The following is a 17,598-nucleotide window of genomic DNA, read 5'->3' as shown; positions in this document are numbered from 1 at the left end:
GAGAGAGAGAGAGAGAGAGAGAGAAGAGGAGAAGGAAGGAGGAGATGGTGTGCCTCCGAGTACTTTCACACGGAGGTGAACAACACGCCGCGGTATCCAGGCCAGGGGTGGCCAACCACTCCTCTTCCACCCGAGATACTCTCTTTCTGGCGCGGAGGAAAATTATTATTTTTTTTTATTTAAATTTGAGATAACGTCAAGCGATCCCTCAAGCGAAATTTACATGTATAAATATAATAATATATTTACGGGGGAAAATGATATTTATTTGCACTTTATTGTTGTACAATTGGTTGTACAATTATTAATTGTTGTTCGTATTAATTGTTCGTTTTAAGAATCTACGAAGAAGAAGCCACGAGCTGTGGCTTGCAGAAGATCCTCTCTCTATCTTTTCTTTCGTTCTTCTTCTCCTCTTCTATTTTGCGTCTACCCATCTACGCATTTTCCCTCCTCCCCTTTCGCAATCATAGGCCTACCTGCAGCCGATGAAATGATCCTAATGAGTAGATTTTGCGGTCTGTGGTGATGGAATGGATCGTCATCATCATCATCATCATCGTCGTTTTGTAGAAGCGATGATTTAAAGGTGGTCTTTTGTGTGGTTAGGATCGTTTTCGCAGGGAGTTTGCGCAGAGTTTTGGGGCCAAGATCGATTCGACCTGTCGTAAAGTAAATGGGATAGATTTCTTTTTTTTCTTAAGATGATAACGATATCGTAATCCTTCGATTCCAATTGGCCGTTACATTTTTCGTATCTTTCTAATTTCATCATTCTCCTCTCTGTTCCAGGTAAGAACGTGTATTTTACGTGTATTTCGTCATTCTACCTGAAGTGTCTCATCGTTCAACATTTTATACAGGTATTATACATTTATACGCTTTCCAATCAAATTGAAGAAAGCAAGAAAATTCAAAGTTAACCAGTCAGCCAATGATATATATCATTTCCAAGAGTCAGTCCTCTGAAAAAAAAAAAAAAAAAAAAAAAAGAAAAGAAAAGAGTTGTTATTTGATCTCTATCGAATATCTTCCATGATGCACGTATTCAAAACGTGGCCAGGTATCCGCAAATATTTCGAAACGCGGAGAAGGGAATCAGGAGATCTCGCCAATTCCAAGCCTAGGAGGATGGAGAGGTCTCGAGTATGGAGGGATACGTGGAATAGGCAGAAGGAAGGTTATCGTGCTCGATCCCAAGGATCTCTGTGCGTTAACGGAGGAATCGGCGGCTGCGTCCTATTTCGATCGAGTGGCAGGCCGCCATGTTGGAGATAACGAGGCCCTCAGCAGTGCCAGGTGGAGCGGATTGTCCCTTGTGTTGAAACACGTATCGTGAGAAGTTTCGAAAATATTTAATTTATCAATCTCGTTTATTAAACGTTGAACGAATATTTTTACACCATCGTCGTCGAAACTATTCAACAATTTCTTTAAGTTTATCGTTAATAATAAAATGGAAGTAATAGTAGTTGGACAAATGGCCGTTGTGAAATGTTATCGAGTCGTTATCGGTTATCGGTATCGAGAATAGAAGAAAGAACTCGTCGTGTTATCGACCACGACCAAACAAATCGTCCATTTATCGATCGGATTCCTTTGCCCGGAAAAAGTTCGTAAATCATGACGCAATCATGTGGCGGAGGATAGAAAAATCTGTGACCACTTCACTGCAAAACTCTTATCTGTATATAAGTATACGCTTCGATATTTGCCGCATACCGTGGATGAAACGTCGAATAAACCGTTCATTGTGTTATAAACCGATAAAACTCATGGATCGCGAAAAAATCCCCCCTCTCCCTCGATTCAGCTCGTAATTTCCTCCCGTTGGAGGAAACGATCCTTAACTTCAATTCCTGATTGTTCCAAACAAGAATTTGAAAATATTGAATATCAAGAAGAATATAGATTTTCGTACGAAAAAGAAGAAGAAGAAAAAAATCGTAAATTTGTTGTATATAATAATTGAAGAAAAAAGAAAGTATAACTCTTTCGTTAAATCTCGAGTAATACTCGATCTCGGTTGTTATGAAAGTATTTAGGCAACGTGTATCTATGACACGGAAGTCGTTCCCAATTACATCGATCCAAGGCGGAAAGCTGCACGAAACATATGTCACTGCCACGGATGATCGATGTCGGTGGCCCGTGTAACGCGACCACCGACCAATGCAGCCGATGACTCGAGCAGGGGCGCATCCGGGTCAATTAAGATCGACAAAATTAATATCGGCGGGCCTTCTTTCGAACCCTTCCCCCTCTCTTTTACGATTTTTCATATTTTTTCCCTTCCTCTTCCTACGAGAAGAAGAGATATCGGGAAAGCAGGTTTTTATCTTAAAAGTTTCGATGTTCGTAACGAGTAGAAATGGAAAAATTTCTCTATCGATTTAATTTAAGATATTCGTGAAACGGTAGCGAGTAAAAACAATTTTTAACAAACGCTCGAAATATTTCCGTTCCATAATGCAACGTCGTTAGATGGTCGAAATCGTGGGAGAGAGAAAAAGGTTTTTCTCTCGATTTTTTTCGAGAACGAAGTCGAAGAGTGACACGCGTGACAGCTGATTCCTTCGGCCGACTCGGTGTCCGACTCGGCTGTCACTTTCTCCTTTAACGCGCCTCTTCTCCTCGAACGCATCCCTCGAAATTCTTCTCACACGGAATGGAGAAACTGATTCTTTTCATATTATAAATAAATATTTTGGATAAAACGAGCAATTTTCCAAATTTTATTGGAAACATTAATTGGAAACAAATGGGAATGATTCTTTCTCACGATTCATGATCCATTTTTACGAATTCGAAAAAAATCATCTCGTCGAAATATCGCATTGGAAGCGCAGGTGAATTTGGATTCTGTTGGAGGGGGGAGTAGCTAAAGCGACTCGAGTCTCCCGTGCATGCACGCAGTCTCGGTGCATTGCCCTCGGACTTAGATAGAATCGTCTACACCCACACGGCGCCCCTTTATGTCATTCCGCCGCCTCTCACGCCCGTCTCACGCGCGATAACGCTCGCGGAATAGCGGCTTTCCTCGGCGAACGGCGATCGAGTGAAAGCTCGAGTCGAGGAGATCCTTTTTTCTTTCTTTTTTTCCCGGTGACTCGAACTCGAAAGAATTCGAAAGAAAAGAGAGAAAAAAGAAAGGGAAGTGAAAGAGGGCGAACGAAATTGGACTCGGTTCGTTAAATTTAACCGCGTCGATAGAAATTTTTTGGGGGGGGGGGAGGGAGACAATGAATCGAATGGAAATTACGTAATTTGAGCGTTTTCGTTCCTCCTATCTTCCATTTATTTCGCATTATTTCATATGAGTGAAACTAGAAGGAGAGAGAGATGTAAATATTTATAGACAAGTGTAATTAGATTGTTTACAGATTGCAGAGATTGTTATGCAGGAGAAAGTCGGGACGTATGATTTAAATCGGAGAGTCGAGGTTCTCAGTCGAGGTGGAGAAAGTGGGGTTTATTGTTTCATAGATTTAGAATTTTATACACGGTCAATAAATTCATAAATCAATACACCGAGATCCGCTATCTTTATTCCTCCTAAGAGAGTTTCTTCGACAAGAACTAAAGTCTAATCCCCTTCAACGATATATAATAAACTTAAATATAAACCTTATAAAAACAACAACAACAACAAATCCTTTAATTATCTCGATAATTATTTCATTCCCTCCCCGATTCCAGGTTAATTGAATACGCATATAAACAAACGCATTTACATCAGATCAAATAATTAACCTCTTCTTCTTCCATTTCTTCTTCCACTTTGCCAAAGATATTATCTCTTATCCCGAATAATCTATTCGAGAAATAGAGAGAGGTTTAAAGATTCTCGCACGCGGGATCGGGTGAAATCTCACGAGTCGGGCGATTATTACTCGCGGCTGGTGACGTATGGTTATTCAGAGATGCAAATGTGCAGTTTCTGCGGCCGGCACACGCGCGTCCCACTTTTCTTCGCGGTCGGAATTTTATTCGCGGCCTTTTCCATTCGCGGGACGGACATACGCACGCACGCACGCACACAGAGAGAGGGAGAGAGAGAGAGAGAGATACGGAGGGGGTCGAACTTCTCCTCCACTATTTGCGGTGAAACGTAACACGCGATACAAAACCGCCGATACATAACCACCTTTCATGTATCTAATCGCGATGAATTGGCAGCGCTGCATCTTTTCGATAACGATTTTCGACTTGGCTGCTTCGAGACGACGTTTCGAGATATTGTGGCGGAGATCCTCGTGCGGTATTGATCCAGAGAGGATTGTTGTACGAGCGGAGGAGGGGGTTGATTGAGTTTATTCGAGATAATTATTATTATATCCCTCGTCGGAGTTGAATACTTTCGTAAAATGACGAAACTCTTCCGTCGGGGAGAAAAAAAAATTTTTGCAAAGTACTCGTCGAGGGGTGAACGATGTGTTTGCACAGCTGCGAGTGGAACGACCGTAGTGTAAAGTGTAGGAACGAATAGGATATTGTCAGCTCGCGTTGAAAATCATCGGTCGACGTATTTTCCTTTTCAACTTATCCAGGGATCTTTTTCTTCTTTCCCTTTTCATCAGTGAGTTTATATTAACACGATACGATATTAACAAGAACGTAACAAATTGAAATTTGTTACACTCGAACTGTATCGATTACTGTTATTCGACACTCGACACTTTAATCGTCCAATAAATTTTTTTACGAAATTAAATCGAAGTTACTCGAGTTTACGCAAATTTCATCTTCGTTTTCAAACGTTATTAGAACGTATAATTAAAAAAAAAAAAAAAAAGGAAGAAACGACAATGCTTGAAATATAAAATCAAGCATTTCCATAATGGACGCTCCCTATCATTATACTATATCGGGATCCAAGGTGCAACACGCGTGTTCCATCGATCGATGACTCGTGGATTGAAACGTGGAATTGCATCGTGATTAAACGATCGTGTCGATCGTAGAAACGATTTGTTCGATTCGAGAGGAAAAGAGAAATATACGTTCGAAAATTGATAATAAGTAATAACAAGAAGATTTGTTTAATTTTTTTTCAACTAATATTAATCGATAATTCCTCCGACTACACCGATTAAAGACACGAAACATTATATTTTCATCGAATCGAATTAAACGAAAATTGATCGTTCCATTCATCGTTCGATAATCATTTGACGCTTAAAATCGTTCTTCCGATATCAAGAATAGATGAAATAAATCGAAGAAAGGAACCGAGAGGAAAAAAAATAATCGTTCGATAATCATTTGACGCTTAAAATCGTTCTTCCGATATCAAGGATCGATGAGATAAATCGAAGAAAGGAACCGAGAGAAAAAAAGAAAATATTCCAACGTATCGAGGGTAAATTAGTCGAGTGATATTTTAATAAGAAGAGAATATAACCCCGTAAATCGATTAAGATCCGATCCCCTTGATTTTTTCCCCCTTTCTTCCGACTAACCTGTAAATTATAGGTTGCAAGTGCCGGCTCGAGCAACGCGCTCCTATCGCGCTCGAATCGCTCAGACAGCGTGAAATTTATGTGAATAAAAAAAAAAAAAAGAAAAAAAAAAGATACACGCGGCGGCTAGCATATAATGTATACAGAGGGGCACGTGTGAAAGAGAAAGAGATGTTCTCCAGCTTTTGCTGATTACACGAGCATCGGGGAAATTTGTGCCAGCAAAAATCCGCGCGACATGTACGGGTACGTGTTGGTTTAATGGCGCTGCCGCGCGTCAGAAGAGCGATTAGCTTACCGCGATGGAGACGTGCTAGATATTTTTGACCAGATAAACGATTTCTCTCTCTCCCTCCTCCCTCCATGAGATTTGCCTTCGCGACTGGTTTCTCTCTTACTCACTGGTTGTAGGGAAAAAAAAAAAAAAAAAGTGGATCGAAAAAGAAAAGTGGATGAAATCTATGCTATTTTGCTCTGCTTATTAATTAATTTCTCGATCATCGATGTCAGATTAAGCGTTTTGAAACGCCTACCGGTATTAACCGTATCGCGAATTGAATTTTTCTTTTCTCTCTCTTATATAGTTTTGAATATTTAATTAGAGAGAATATTGAATGGTTTAATTGTGATTTTTGAGAAAGTACAGGAACGAGAATATATTACGTAGTTGTAAATATTTATTTACGTTCCTTTTCTTCTTTTCGTCGAGAGATTTCAAATTTTTATTATATTCGTATTCGCTTGTGGAATATTTTTATCATCGTAAATTTGTCGAAATCGAGGATATAATAACTATTTTTTTCGGCTATTATAGTCTCGTTATTTTTATCCAATTTTCATTCCTTCTTCTCCAATAATAATTGTCGATAATTTACACCTGCAATCCACGCAAGATTTTTCAAATCCGGATACCCGTACACTTTACTAGGTCGATCCCTTTCGATTCGGTTGAATTGGCCACAGTGCGCGTACTCGACCCGCGAATTCCCAGACTTTCCAAAGCTGGAAATGTCAGGAGGCTGTGAAACGTTTGCTGCCAGCGGCGACCTTTGTCGCGTCTCGCCTCGCGGATACGTCTCTGCCAGAGATAATTGCTCGCTTGATCCGTGCCTCCTGTCTACCACTTTCGTGGCGAGACACGAAATCGATCGAGCACGTTTCCGCTATTTTCAGTGTTCTGTTGGTGGGAGAGGGGGCGAATCTTTCGAAGATTTTGATCGAAGGAAGAGTGGCATTGCTTCTTCGATCACGGATATATAATTTTCCTCGATAGCTAGATTGATTAAATAGATTGTAAATATTTTTTGGGGGAAGGAGGAGAGGGACGTGTTTACGTGAAAAACTTTCCAACGAATTCATACGTGTCGCTTCGAAACGAGGGGGGGGCAGGAAAGAAATAGGTGGAAAAAAAAGAAAAGGATCAGACGGGTGGCATTCCATTTCGATTACCTTGGCACAGATCCTTTCTTCGTTCTTCGCCATACTGTCGTATCGCATTAAATTTTGCTTGGCGCATGAACTCGGTTGTGCATAAATAAAAACCGCACGATATGTTATTTAAGGTCAGTAACTCGTTCATTCGATCTAATGCCCTCTCCCGTGACGGCAAAAAATCCTGACTCTAAAAATATTTTCTCGAGAGATTCGAGAGAATTCAAGTTGTAAACGTAAATCCTTTTTCACACAATTCATACGATAGTTATCGTACGATTATTAATCTCGACATATAATATCTTCCTACATCAATTATACACTTATTATCATAAGCATCTCGTGCTACCCTAAAAGCAAAATTTGCATTTCCCGCAAAGACAATATCTATAGAACATTTTCGCATTGCATTGCAATTAACCCGGCAAACATCGAACCAAGTCAGATCTTCTCCGTGCAAGAAACTTCTCCTATCCTCCTCTCCTTCTTCCCCCCTCCTTCCTACGATCAGCTCTCGCGGCAACTTGGAGCGAAACTTGTCAATATCCGACCAACTCCCTCGGCCGAAATTTGTCCACCAATCGTGGACCGGCCGTGGATGGTGGCAAAAGGACACAGCCTTGCTCTTGCATTTGCAATAATTCAACCGAGGCGTGTTACTTCATCGAAAGATCGAAAGTCCACTATCGAACACGAAGCCGGGAACAGTTTGACCCGTTTCTCAAGCTATACACGGAGAAAGAATATATATATATAAGGCTCCCTCCTTCTGTAATCCTCCTTCAGCGAGGAAGAAGCTTTCGGTGGAACTTTTGATGCGACATTTCTCGCCCCAAATTATTCTTGACTATTAAGGAAGCTCTCTCTTTCTCTTTTTCTATATCTCTTTTGAATTTCCATATCAGAGGATATTATTTCTAAGGAGACGAAATTTCCTATAAAAATGGATTCCTTTTTTATAAAATCGATAAAATCTTCTTTATCTTCGTCTCGATACGATAATGTCCAAAATTAATAGGATTCCACGATCCTCAACTCCCTTTCCTCGCCCCTTCTCGAAGGGGCTGCGACAGAGAAGTCACGGACACCTGAACAGCAAAGTCAATACACCACTTGTTTAATATCGCGAAAGATGTACGCGAAAGAGACAGGTCCGGGAAACGGTGGCTCCACCCCTTTCGCGCCCCCTCCCCCGCGAACCCCGACCCCGGCGGCGTCGATAATTACGAAATGCACGGCACAGGTTGCGGCCGGCCTCGCAGCCGCCTCGCTCCAGATCCAAATTTCTGGCGGGGCGAGGTCGTTGCACCCGCGGTCGAGCAGCGACGACGAGAGCGAATTCGAGAGATCGAGGGGGGTTCCTCCCGCCGCGGAGGTTGTTGCGGGGGAGGAGGAGGAGGGGGAAGGAAGGGTGGCGGTAGCAGGCAGAGAGAGGGAGAGAGAGAGAGAGAGAGAGAGAGGTTGATGCCCGGGTTTACTTCCTAGTCTGCCGGTTCCCTGTATCGACCGGATAGCGTCCCGACGTCTATAGCGTTTTCCCGACTCCTCCGCCCCGTCCTCTGCTATATAAACTCTCTGCTCTCTTTTCTTCTTTCCACGGTTGCGGCAACCGCGTCTGCATCCGTCTGGTGGGAGGAGGAGGAGGAGGAGGAGGAGGAGGAGGGGCGCATCCCCGTCTGGCGTCTCTGGAAAAACCGTAGGTCAGTGCTGGACCGACGTCTGCAAAATCGTGTCGGGTTAGGGGGAGTTGGGGTGGGGGGCGTTGAACGTTGATGCAGCATCTCGAGGAGAGATGCTAGATTTTTCCAAGTTTTTGTTGTTGTTTCATGAAGTTTAATTGATTAATTAATTCCCACGGGGGAAAAGGTTAAATTTGGAACGAAGGAATTTGGACAAGTACGAACTGTCTCTCTTTTTATAGATTTATATATATTTTTTAAGAAAGATTGTAATACACGATTGATGAAACACGTTTTCTTTAAGATATTTTAATTGAAAAGATGTACAAAAACAACAATTGTTCCGTTCTTTTCTTAGCGACGTCGATCATCGATCCTGCGACAACTACGGAGAAACTCGATTACGAAGATTGACGTTCACCGGCAGCAACTTTCCAAGAATTCCAGGCACGTTAAGAGGCAGAAATACCGACATATTGAAACGGGTTAAATGATAATCAGAGACCGTGGGAGTGGTAGTTCCTCGAGGGTGCGCCGGTTGTTGTACTCTCAAAGAGACGACCGCGGCCGCTATTTCGGCTAACTTTTTTCCCCTTTTTTCTTTTTTTTTTTTTTACTGGGTTAACCACATTGTTGCGGTCATCCAGTGCTGTTTTTTGGTAAATTATCGTATTGCTAGTAGTGTTCCACGCAGATTCAGAATCAGAATCGATTTTTGAATCTTTGATCCTCGAGCGAATTGATAGATACTTTAGAAAATATGACACGATTCGAGTTTTCTTCGTAAATTAAAATCTTTTTGATTCTGTTTAAAAATCGTGTAATGTTTTGTCTTATTTGAATTAATCTTATAAGTCGAGATATTTATTTTATATTCAATTTTTAATGGGTCTTCTTCTATTTTTTTTTTTTTGTTTCCTTATTTCCGTATTTGATAGCTTTGTAGAATTGAAGTTTCAATTTTTGTTTCGTGAAAAATGTAGAAGGAATCGATAAGTGAGAATATTTAGAAACGAAGTACTTCGATTGAGTTCAAGTGTTTTTCCCAACTAAAAATTAAGTTTTTTTTCTGATAGAGTAATTAGAGTAAAACGTATAATTATTCTATTTTTAAATTAAAGTAATGTTCTCTTTGGATATTCTCAATGCTGAAGTCTAGACGGTAAAAAAATGTTCTGTGACATTTTCATAAATTGTAGCTCTGAACTTGAATCTTATAAAAAATATATGGTACGTTATATTGGTATGGTTAATTGAGAGAGAAAAAAAAAAATAACTTTTTACAGCGTTGGATATTTTATTTAGATTAATTATCAAGATATAAATGGAAATTTCTTTCAGATCTTTGATGAATTAGGATGGAATGTGTATAATGACGTTGCATGTGTCGTAAACCTGTATTTCCACGTTTTTAGTTATCAATCTGATTAGAAAATATGTGTACAATGTGATCCACTGTAATGTTGAAGAATAATTGTAAATGGGTCGATGTACATGAATAATTTATATAATGTATGTTATGTTTATAACTATATTGACGATTCTTTTAATTGCATAAATATATTATAAATAAAAATTAATATTAATATTTCTTTAAATTTATTTCGATTGTGTAAAAATTATCATATATGTATGAATATATGTTATATTATTCAGTCTGTAATTATAAATCATAATTTATATAATACAGTATTATAATAGTAAAAATTATAATATTCACACTTTTTAAAAAGAAATTAAAAAATAATTTTAGAAACAAGAATTTTGAATTGAAAAGCGACTTAAACGCCCTCGCTTCGATGCGTCATTCTTTGTAAAGTTAACCTGTTGATTAAGAAGAACGTGTTTGTTCATATTACGTGGATTATTTGTAATTTTGTTATAATTTGTGTTGTGCCAGTGATTTTTCTTTTTATGTAGACATAAATGTAAATTAATCTCATATCATTTTTCACAATTTCAACGTGTCAACTGGTTAAGATAAATTCATTACGTTTGTCATGATTTTAGTTGTCCTTTTTAGGTTATAGTCACGTTTGCTACGTTTAAAAGATTTAACGAAAATATATTTTCTTGTATAATTCTCTAATTTTGTCTAAAGAAGATTAATTTTTACAAAATCTTCATATTTTAAAGTTATTTTATTAATAGGGTCATTTCTCAACCAAAAATTTATCACAAAAATTGAAATTTATTGTTAGATAAATGTAAATACGACATAATGTATTCTGAATAAATATAAATACTGAATAAAAATATAAATACAATGATGAACAGGAGATTTTGCATTTTAAATAGGAAATTCTTAAATAAACAATTTATTATATCAACAAGATTATTATATACATATTAACAATTCATTAGTTAACTTATCTTCCTCAGTTATAGAAGATTACATATTGCAATCATGCTTTCAAATAACACTACAATTTTTTTCCGTCAATTCTTTTCTTTTGATCAGTTCTCGATTATAAACGAATATTTTTTCATATAATCTAACCTAACTTTATGCAATCGATTACACAATCTCACGATGACACGAAATCGATACAAGATAGTTTCGTGCCATTGGAAGATTGCATAGCATTGTCGATTTTCGTTGTTGAGGAATCGAAATTCGCGATTCATTATAGATTATAAAACTACGAAACATCTCGACATTTCTCATACTTGAAAGCAATGCTACGGTGCAACGAACAATTACGTAACATGGCAGCCAAGCAAGTGGAGTTGGCAATCCTGTTCTCTTTTGAGACGCGCCCACCTTCTGTATTTACATATATTTACATGTTAATATGTAGGGTGCATCGGATAGCGTTACCACCTCGAGCGATTCATTTCTTAGTCGTGTTAACAGATCGAAAAGTGATTCAAGAAAATGCGAGAAGCTGAAGTCATATAGTATGAATGAATCGTGATAATGTGAATGTTAGTGTTTGTTATGATATATGTTCGATCATGTTCCCGTACATGAGCGAGTAAGAAAAGTGTTTAAAAATTTTTCTTTCTTTCTTTTACATTCAATTATCGATTAATTATCGTATTAATATTTTAATTGCGAATTATAGATGATAAATTTTTGTTATTAATAGTTTAATGTTATACAAATAGATTAAAAGAAGTAGATTAGTGAAAAAATCTAAACTAACCTATATAAAAAAATTTTTCATTAGTTTTGTTATAAAATAATAATTATAAAAATCAAATATTCGACGTATCGAAAAGAATTTACATTTTTAAAAATAAATAATTATTAAATAGAAACCTAAAATAGATTTCATATTAAAGTCATTCGGAAAATGTGTGTAAACATTCGAAGTATAATAAGCGAGGAGTGGGAGAAAGCTGAATTCCGGCAGTTGTGCGTAGCAAGTCGTTCTGTTTATATCGATTATTGCGTCGCTTCGTTTCCTACGTAAAAGTAAGTTTTATATCATTTAATTTATTATATTTTTACATATTATATTAATATTTTAATTGCATATTTTCTTATATTGCATTATACATTACATTATATTAAATTTTATAACTTTATATTACAAATAAAAATGATTTATGTCTATTCACTTTCGATATACGTCGTAGTTCGTGTACTTTGTATTCGTTTTAAATCGAAATTAACCTCTTATTAATTTTTAATATTTCGAGTCACGTTTTCAATTATTTTTTCCAAACATTTCATTTGAAAAGTTAGATTGTCGTTAATTTTAGGTTTCGATTAGTTACGTTTCAAATTATTTCTTTTAAATATTTCACGTTAACATAATTTACACTTCGAGTTCTTACGAAGTACGGTTCTTCAACTCATTATTATTAGACTCTCGTTAATTTTTATGGTCTGATTACTCGCACTTACATTTCCAATGTAATTTTTAATTTTAACGTTATATCTTCCTAACATTCAACAATATTCGTTTACATTCGGAAATAAAAATTGTCTTATCGTTAATTTTCAAGCATCGGTCATTGATCAGTTGCGCAATCGGTATATGTATCGTATAATTGAATCAAGTTTAATATAGCAGTAATGAGAATGCATATGGCGTTGCAGACAGTATCGTTAACTGATATCGTATTTCAATTTACATGCGCTCGATAATATTACCCGCGATATCGACTCTGTATTTTAATTACCTTTCGTCGTCAGTCCGTGGAACTCTCGTTTTTTCTTATGCAGTTCTCGTTTCTTATTTTCCCGATCGTTTTTCTGTTATTAAGTGCATGCGTCAAATAAATGTTCTTATATATCTACAACGTGATAACTGGCAAAACCGTTATTTCATACGAAATCGTTCGTATTAATAATGTCGAGATAAAAGATCAGTGGCAAGATACATGGGATTTCTTACCTTGCGTATGGTCACGCAAATTTCCCAATCGATATCGAATGTTTTCGATGTTCACTGTGCGTGGAAATATTGGTAAAGGTTAGCATTTTTAACAAGAAAAGACATAAATTTAAGTCGCTTTTACATTCTGATATTCGTTGCCTTGTAATTTTACGAATAAAATATAAAATAATTCATTTTTAAAAATCTCCATTCAAGAGCTTTCTAATGATAATTCGTTAATATATCGGAGCAATAATAGAGAAATCGTTTATTTTCTTCTATCATTGCTTTTGCAATATTCTTGAGCAACATTTTTTCATAGTTTAAATCATTTTTCAAAGTTCCATTTTATCGATCAAAATTCTATAATAAGCAATACTTTTACAACTTTTCACGATTGAAATTCGCCTTTTTTAAAACATTGTTAATTAATTAAATTCGATATTAATTTCACCCCAAAGTTAAAAATATAACTTTTATATAATTATGAATAAGAATTAGAATATTAGTTGCTCAGTTTTTTTTTTCTTTATAAAAGGAAATAATATCTCAAGAAAGATTGGAAGGAAACATTGAATCAATGTTAAAACATAATGCAAAATTATCAGGGATGAAAGACAAAAAGCTCTCGTAATAATTTCATTTTTTCTTTTTTTTTATAGATCGATCATGCATCATATTACCATTTGAGAGCGAATGGCCCTTGAACAGTCGACGGAACAATCGTGAAAACTCGTCATAAACTGACCCATTTAGGGCCCTTGCCAATTTTCTGCCCGTTGATTATCGAGAGCTGTTCCCCGTTTCTTCTCTCGCGCCAAATGAGGGATTGTTTTCGGATAGGGAAGGGGTTGCGTAATGAAATTGAAGCGGGTTATTTCGCGAGGGGGAGGATTTTCGTTTAGCCGTATTATGTCGTTTGCCGTTTGAAATTAAAGGGAAAGTTTGTGGATAGGAGTTGAATTAAGCGGACGGAGGGGTTGTTTGTTTGTTTGTTTGAGTTGCGTAATGGGATTGAATGGATGGGTTTCTTTTAGCCGAATTTGTTTTCCATTTCGTCGTGTCCGTCTGGGGTTGAAAATTGAATAGAGCTGGCGATTGGGCTTTGAATTAGGAGATAGTGATCATTGATTGAGTCGTGTAATGAAATTGAAGTTTAGGCTGTGTTTTTAATCGAATCTCTTTTTAAGTTTGTTTCGTTTCCAAGAGTTTGGAGCTGAATTTGCAATTGAATAGGAATTTCCAGTTGAATTAGAAAGTAGTGGTTGGATCGTGAATATAATGAAATATACATATTTCGTTACACAAGAGTGTATTTTTAATTGAATTTTTTTTTTATTTTTCTGAGATTTAAAATTCAATGGATTGTTTGGTCGAATTAGAATCATTATTTGGTTTGATTAATTTTGGTTGCATTGAATGGAATATAAATTTAGTATATTGTATTTCTTTTTAATCTTTGTTTTGTGGAATTTTGAATTATTTCATTGAATTAGGAGATAAAAATTGAACTTTGAAATTTTTATTTTTATATTTCAAAACTTTTCATCTTCTATCAGAATTTAGAAAGCATAGTAGAGAAAACTACTTTCCTGCTACTTCAGTAAAAACAATTTTTATAAATAATTCACAAATTTCTTTCAATGTTTATTCATTCAATCTATATAAACACATTTTTATTCAATACACAAAAATATCAAAATTGAATTTTCCACGAAAACAAATATAATAAGAAATAACTCGTTCCAATTTTAAAACTTCATTTACATCATCTTCCAAGTCCATTTCCATCTTTCAAATAAACAATCCATTCACTTTTAATACATTTAACAATACTTTAAAATAACTTAATATACCAAACTATTTTCCATAACCTCAGCTCAATGTACAAAAAATACCTTCAAAATTTGTCCAAAACAGACAAAATTCTCGTTCCAATTCTAAACAAATCTCATTCTTATTATCTCGATATCAGAATTCGTTTCAATCGATCTCGAAACTCTGGTGTAACCACTCTGGCTCTATCATTCGCCTAATGGCGAGTTCCCATCGTGTTCCTCGGCGATCCGCTCGATTTTCGAGCGTTGCACAGGCGTTGGGAAACCGTGCAGCGGTCTGTTTTCGATAGATAGCGAAACATATTCCCTGGATCGAGTCCATTAATCCTTTCTCTCCGCCGAACGCTTTCGTTAATAAAACGAGGTTGGGACCGCCAGGTTGGAAAGGCTAGGAAATGGGAATAATGCACAAGGTACGATGTCTAATTGTGCGTTTCAAAACTGTTCTGTTGCCCGATTGTGGAGGAATGTTGAAATTCGCCAACCGGACTCGTTCGATGCATTTTGTTCGGTAGGTTGGATTAATTGAGAGAGATTTGAAATATGGGATCTGACGAGAGTTTGTGTATTTCGCATTATCGGGTTTAGAAAAATTGTTTAACGCGAATGGATGGTACGTTTGAAATGCTTGATGATTAAACGAGTGAAATTTAGTTGTGAAAATTAAGATTGGTTTTTTTTTTTTTGTAAATGTAAAACGATTGTTAAATATTCGAAGTTTCAACCGTTGAAACGAGCAGCAGTATCATTCTGTGAAATAGGAGATCATTATATATATTATAGGAAACTAATCGAATACCTTTGCATTTTCTTGCAAAGAGATTACAAGGAATTTCAATTAAATGCTGTTTCAACACAGCTCTAATTTCAATCTTAAATTTTAATCTTCACAGTGTTTCTTAATCTTCGAATCCTATCTCGAAGATTTAGAAAGTTTGCGTAGATTAAAAAAAGAAAAAAATTATTGTACAGTAAGAATCTCACAATATTTCACAATAGCTAAAACACATTTATTTCCTCCGTATCGTTTAAAATTATCCCAAAAATCTCACACACGTGCTCAATTTCCAATAAGATTCCTATAAATCAAAAAAAACGAATTCATCCTTCCCAATCATTCAATACGTTCTTCCCTCCAACCTTCTTTCTTTCTTCTCCCTCTCGAGAAAAGAAAGAGAAAAAGGAAAAGAAAAATTCGCGAAGAGGAGCCTCAATGAAGCGGCCATCGCAAGGTGGATCGATGAAGGGTGCCGGAGGAGGAGTTGAGGACATCTGGCAGGGTTGAGAGCTGCTGGCGGGCCAGGGTGGTAGCAGAGAGAGAGAGAGAGAGAGAGAACGAAAGAAGAAGGCTGGTGGATAGGCCTGGTGGAGGGTGGGGGGAGGGGTGGCCGACGGGGGATGGAGGAAGGCTCAGGTGGAGGGGTCGGTGGTGGTGGTGGCGGTGAGAGAAAGGTCGGTGAACCCGGGGTCGATATCCGCACGGCGACCGACCAACCCAACATCCACCCCAGACTCCCTGCCTCCGCCAGCTGATCTACCTGATCTCCCCGATTAAATTGCGCGAGGTATATACGCTTTTTCTTTCCGGCAACTGCGCCACGAGCCGCGTCCTTGCGACCGTCGCTAAATCGAGCCACGTGTTCCGCCTTGCACTTTCGCCTTGTTCAATTTTTCCCTTCCTCCTCCCCCCTCGTTCTCTTCTCGTTTTATTTCGCCTCGAGTGGAAGTGGCTTGGGTTTTGTTTCATTTCGGGTTTTTTTTTTTTTTTTTTTTTTTTTTTTTTTTTTTTTTTTTTTGGTTTTTTAGTAGAGACTTTTAATGACGGTAGTGAAGGTTTAATAGCGAAGGTTTAGAAGGTTTATTGTAGGATTTATATAGGATTTTTTTTCGAATGAAATTGTTGGTTGGTGTTTTAAAGCTCGAGTTGGGAAAGTTGGAGTTTATTATATTTTGTTTTGAATTGTATTTTTTAGTTTAGATATTTTTTGTATGATTTGAGTAGTTGGAGGTTGGAGTCAATAGAGTTGGGTCTTTGGAATTGTAAATTTAGAGAAACTTTGAGGTAACAGGTTCTTTTCTCTCTTTCTTTTTCTCTATATATATATATCTTCTTTGAAGTAGAATGTATTTTATCTCTTTGAAACTGGAGTAAGCTTGTAAAAATTGTTTGATTTAGATTTGGGTTTGAGTAATGTAGGAAAAAGTTGGATGGTATCTAGATTTTGCATGGAGAGAAATAAGATAATAGATAATTGGTTGTTATGTATTTTTTATGTATTTATACTGTAGAATTTTTCTCAATTATCTCTGATCTCTGGAATTCAAAAATATTGTATTCAATAACAGTTAAATTATTAAGGTTAAAAAATACTTCTTTTAATAGAAAGATTCTTTATTTTCAAAAAATTCCAAACGATATCTTTTTCTTAAATCTTTATTTTTGGTCTCTACTATTTTTTTAATCTTAATTTGATAAGAATACCTGTGAATGTTTCGTCTAACAAAAATATTTTTAACAATTCTATTTTTAATATTTCCAGAGATCACCGATTCTGATTTTTTTTTCTCAATCTTTATCTTCCATTTCTAGTTTCGAATCATTTATCGCGATGAAATATTAATAAAAGGTTTGGCATCTATTTTTAAAAAAATTTCCAAACGATATATTCTCAAAGTTCAGTAATTTCGAATTTTTCCATGCCTCTATCTTTCCACGTATCCTCGATTATATTTTGATCGAAAGGGTGGATAGAACTTTTTCTGGCATAAAACTCGATGCATCGAAAAATCCTTTCCGGGTTAAAAGTTCGACTTTTATAGCTTTTCGTGCCATCTTTTTTTTTTTTTTTTTTTTTTT

General features: G+C 36.6%; 1 protein-coding gene and 1 long non-coding RNA gene across 5 annotated transcripts in view; both read left to right on the top strand.

The window, feature by feature from the left end:
• Window positions 1-10,121, top strand: part of LOC122712654 — an 80,331-nt gene extending 70,210 nt beyond the window's left edge. For 3 of the 4 annotated variants that reach the window (XR_006346376.1, XM_043932462.1, XM_043932463.1), the window contains 3 exons: window positions 793-863; window positions 1,064-1,299; window positions 8,931-10,121. Coding sequence is in view for 2 of the 4 variants with exons in the window: in XM_043932462.1 (XP_043788397.1) it covers window positions 793-863; window positions 1,064-1,299; window positions 8,931-9,066 (443 nt within the window). In the remaining 2 variants the exon portion in view is untranslated. Of the gene's footprint in view, window positions 1-792; window positions 1,300-8,930 lie in introns of all 4 variants that reach the window. The other variant, XR_006346375.1, reaches the window with a different exon arrangement.
• Window positions 10,122-10,964: 843 nt separating this feature from the next.
• Window positions 10,965-17,598, top strand: part of LOC122712683 — a 36,183-nt gene continuing 29,549 nt past the window's right edge. Inside the window, exon 1 of the long non-coding RNA XR_006346388.1 lies at window positions 10,965-11,993. This is a non-coding gene — a long non-coding RNA (uncharacterized LOC122712683). The remainder of the gene's footprint in view (window positions 11,994-17,598) is intronic.

This window comes from Apis laboriosa, unplaced genomic scaffold (genome assembly GCF_014066325.1).
Source record: "Apis laboriosa isolate Shangri-la unplaced genomic scaffold, ASM1406632v1 scaffold204_cov149, whole genome shotgun sequence".
Taxonomy (NCBI): domain Eukaryota; kingdom Metazoa; phylum Arthropoda; class Insecta; order Hymenoptera; family Apidae; genus Apis; species Apis laboriosa.
Note: the sequence above shows the minus strand (reverse complement) of the source record. Positions and strands in the feature narration are given on the sequence as shown.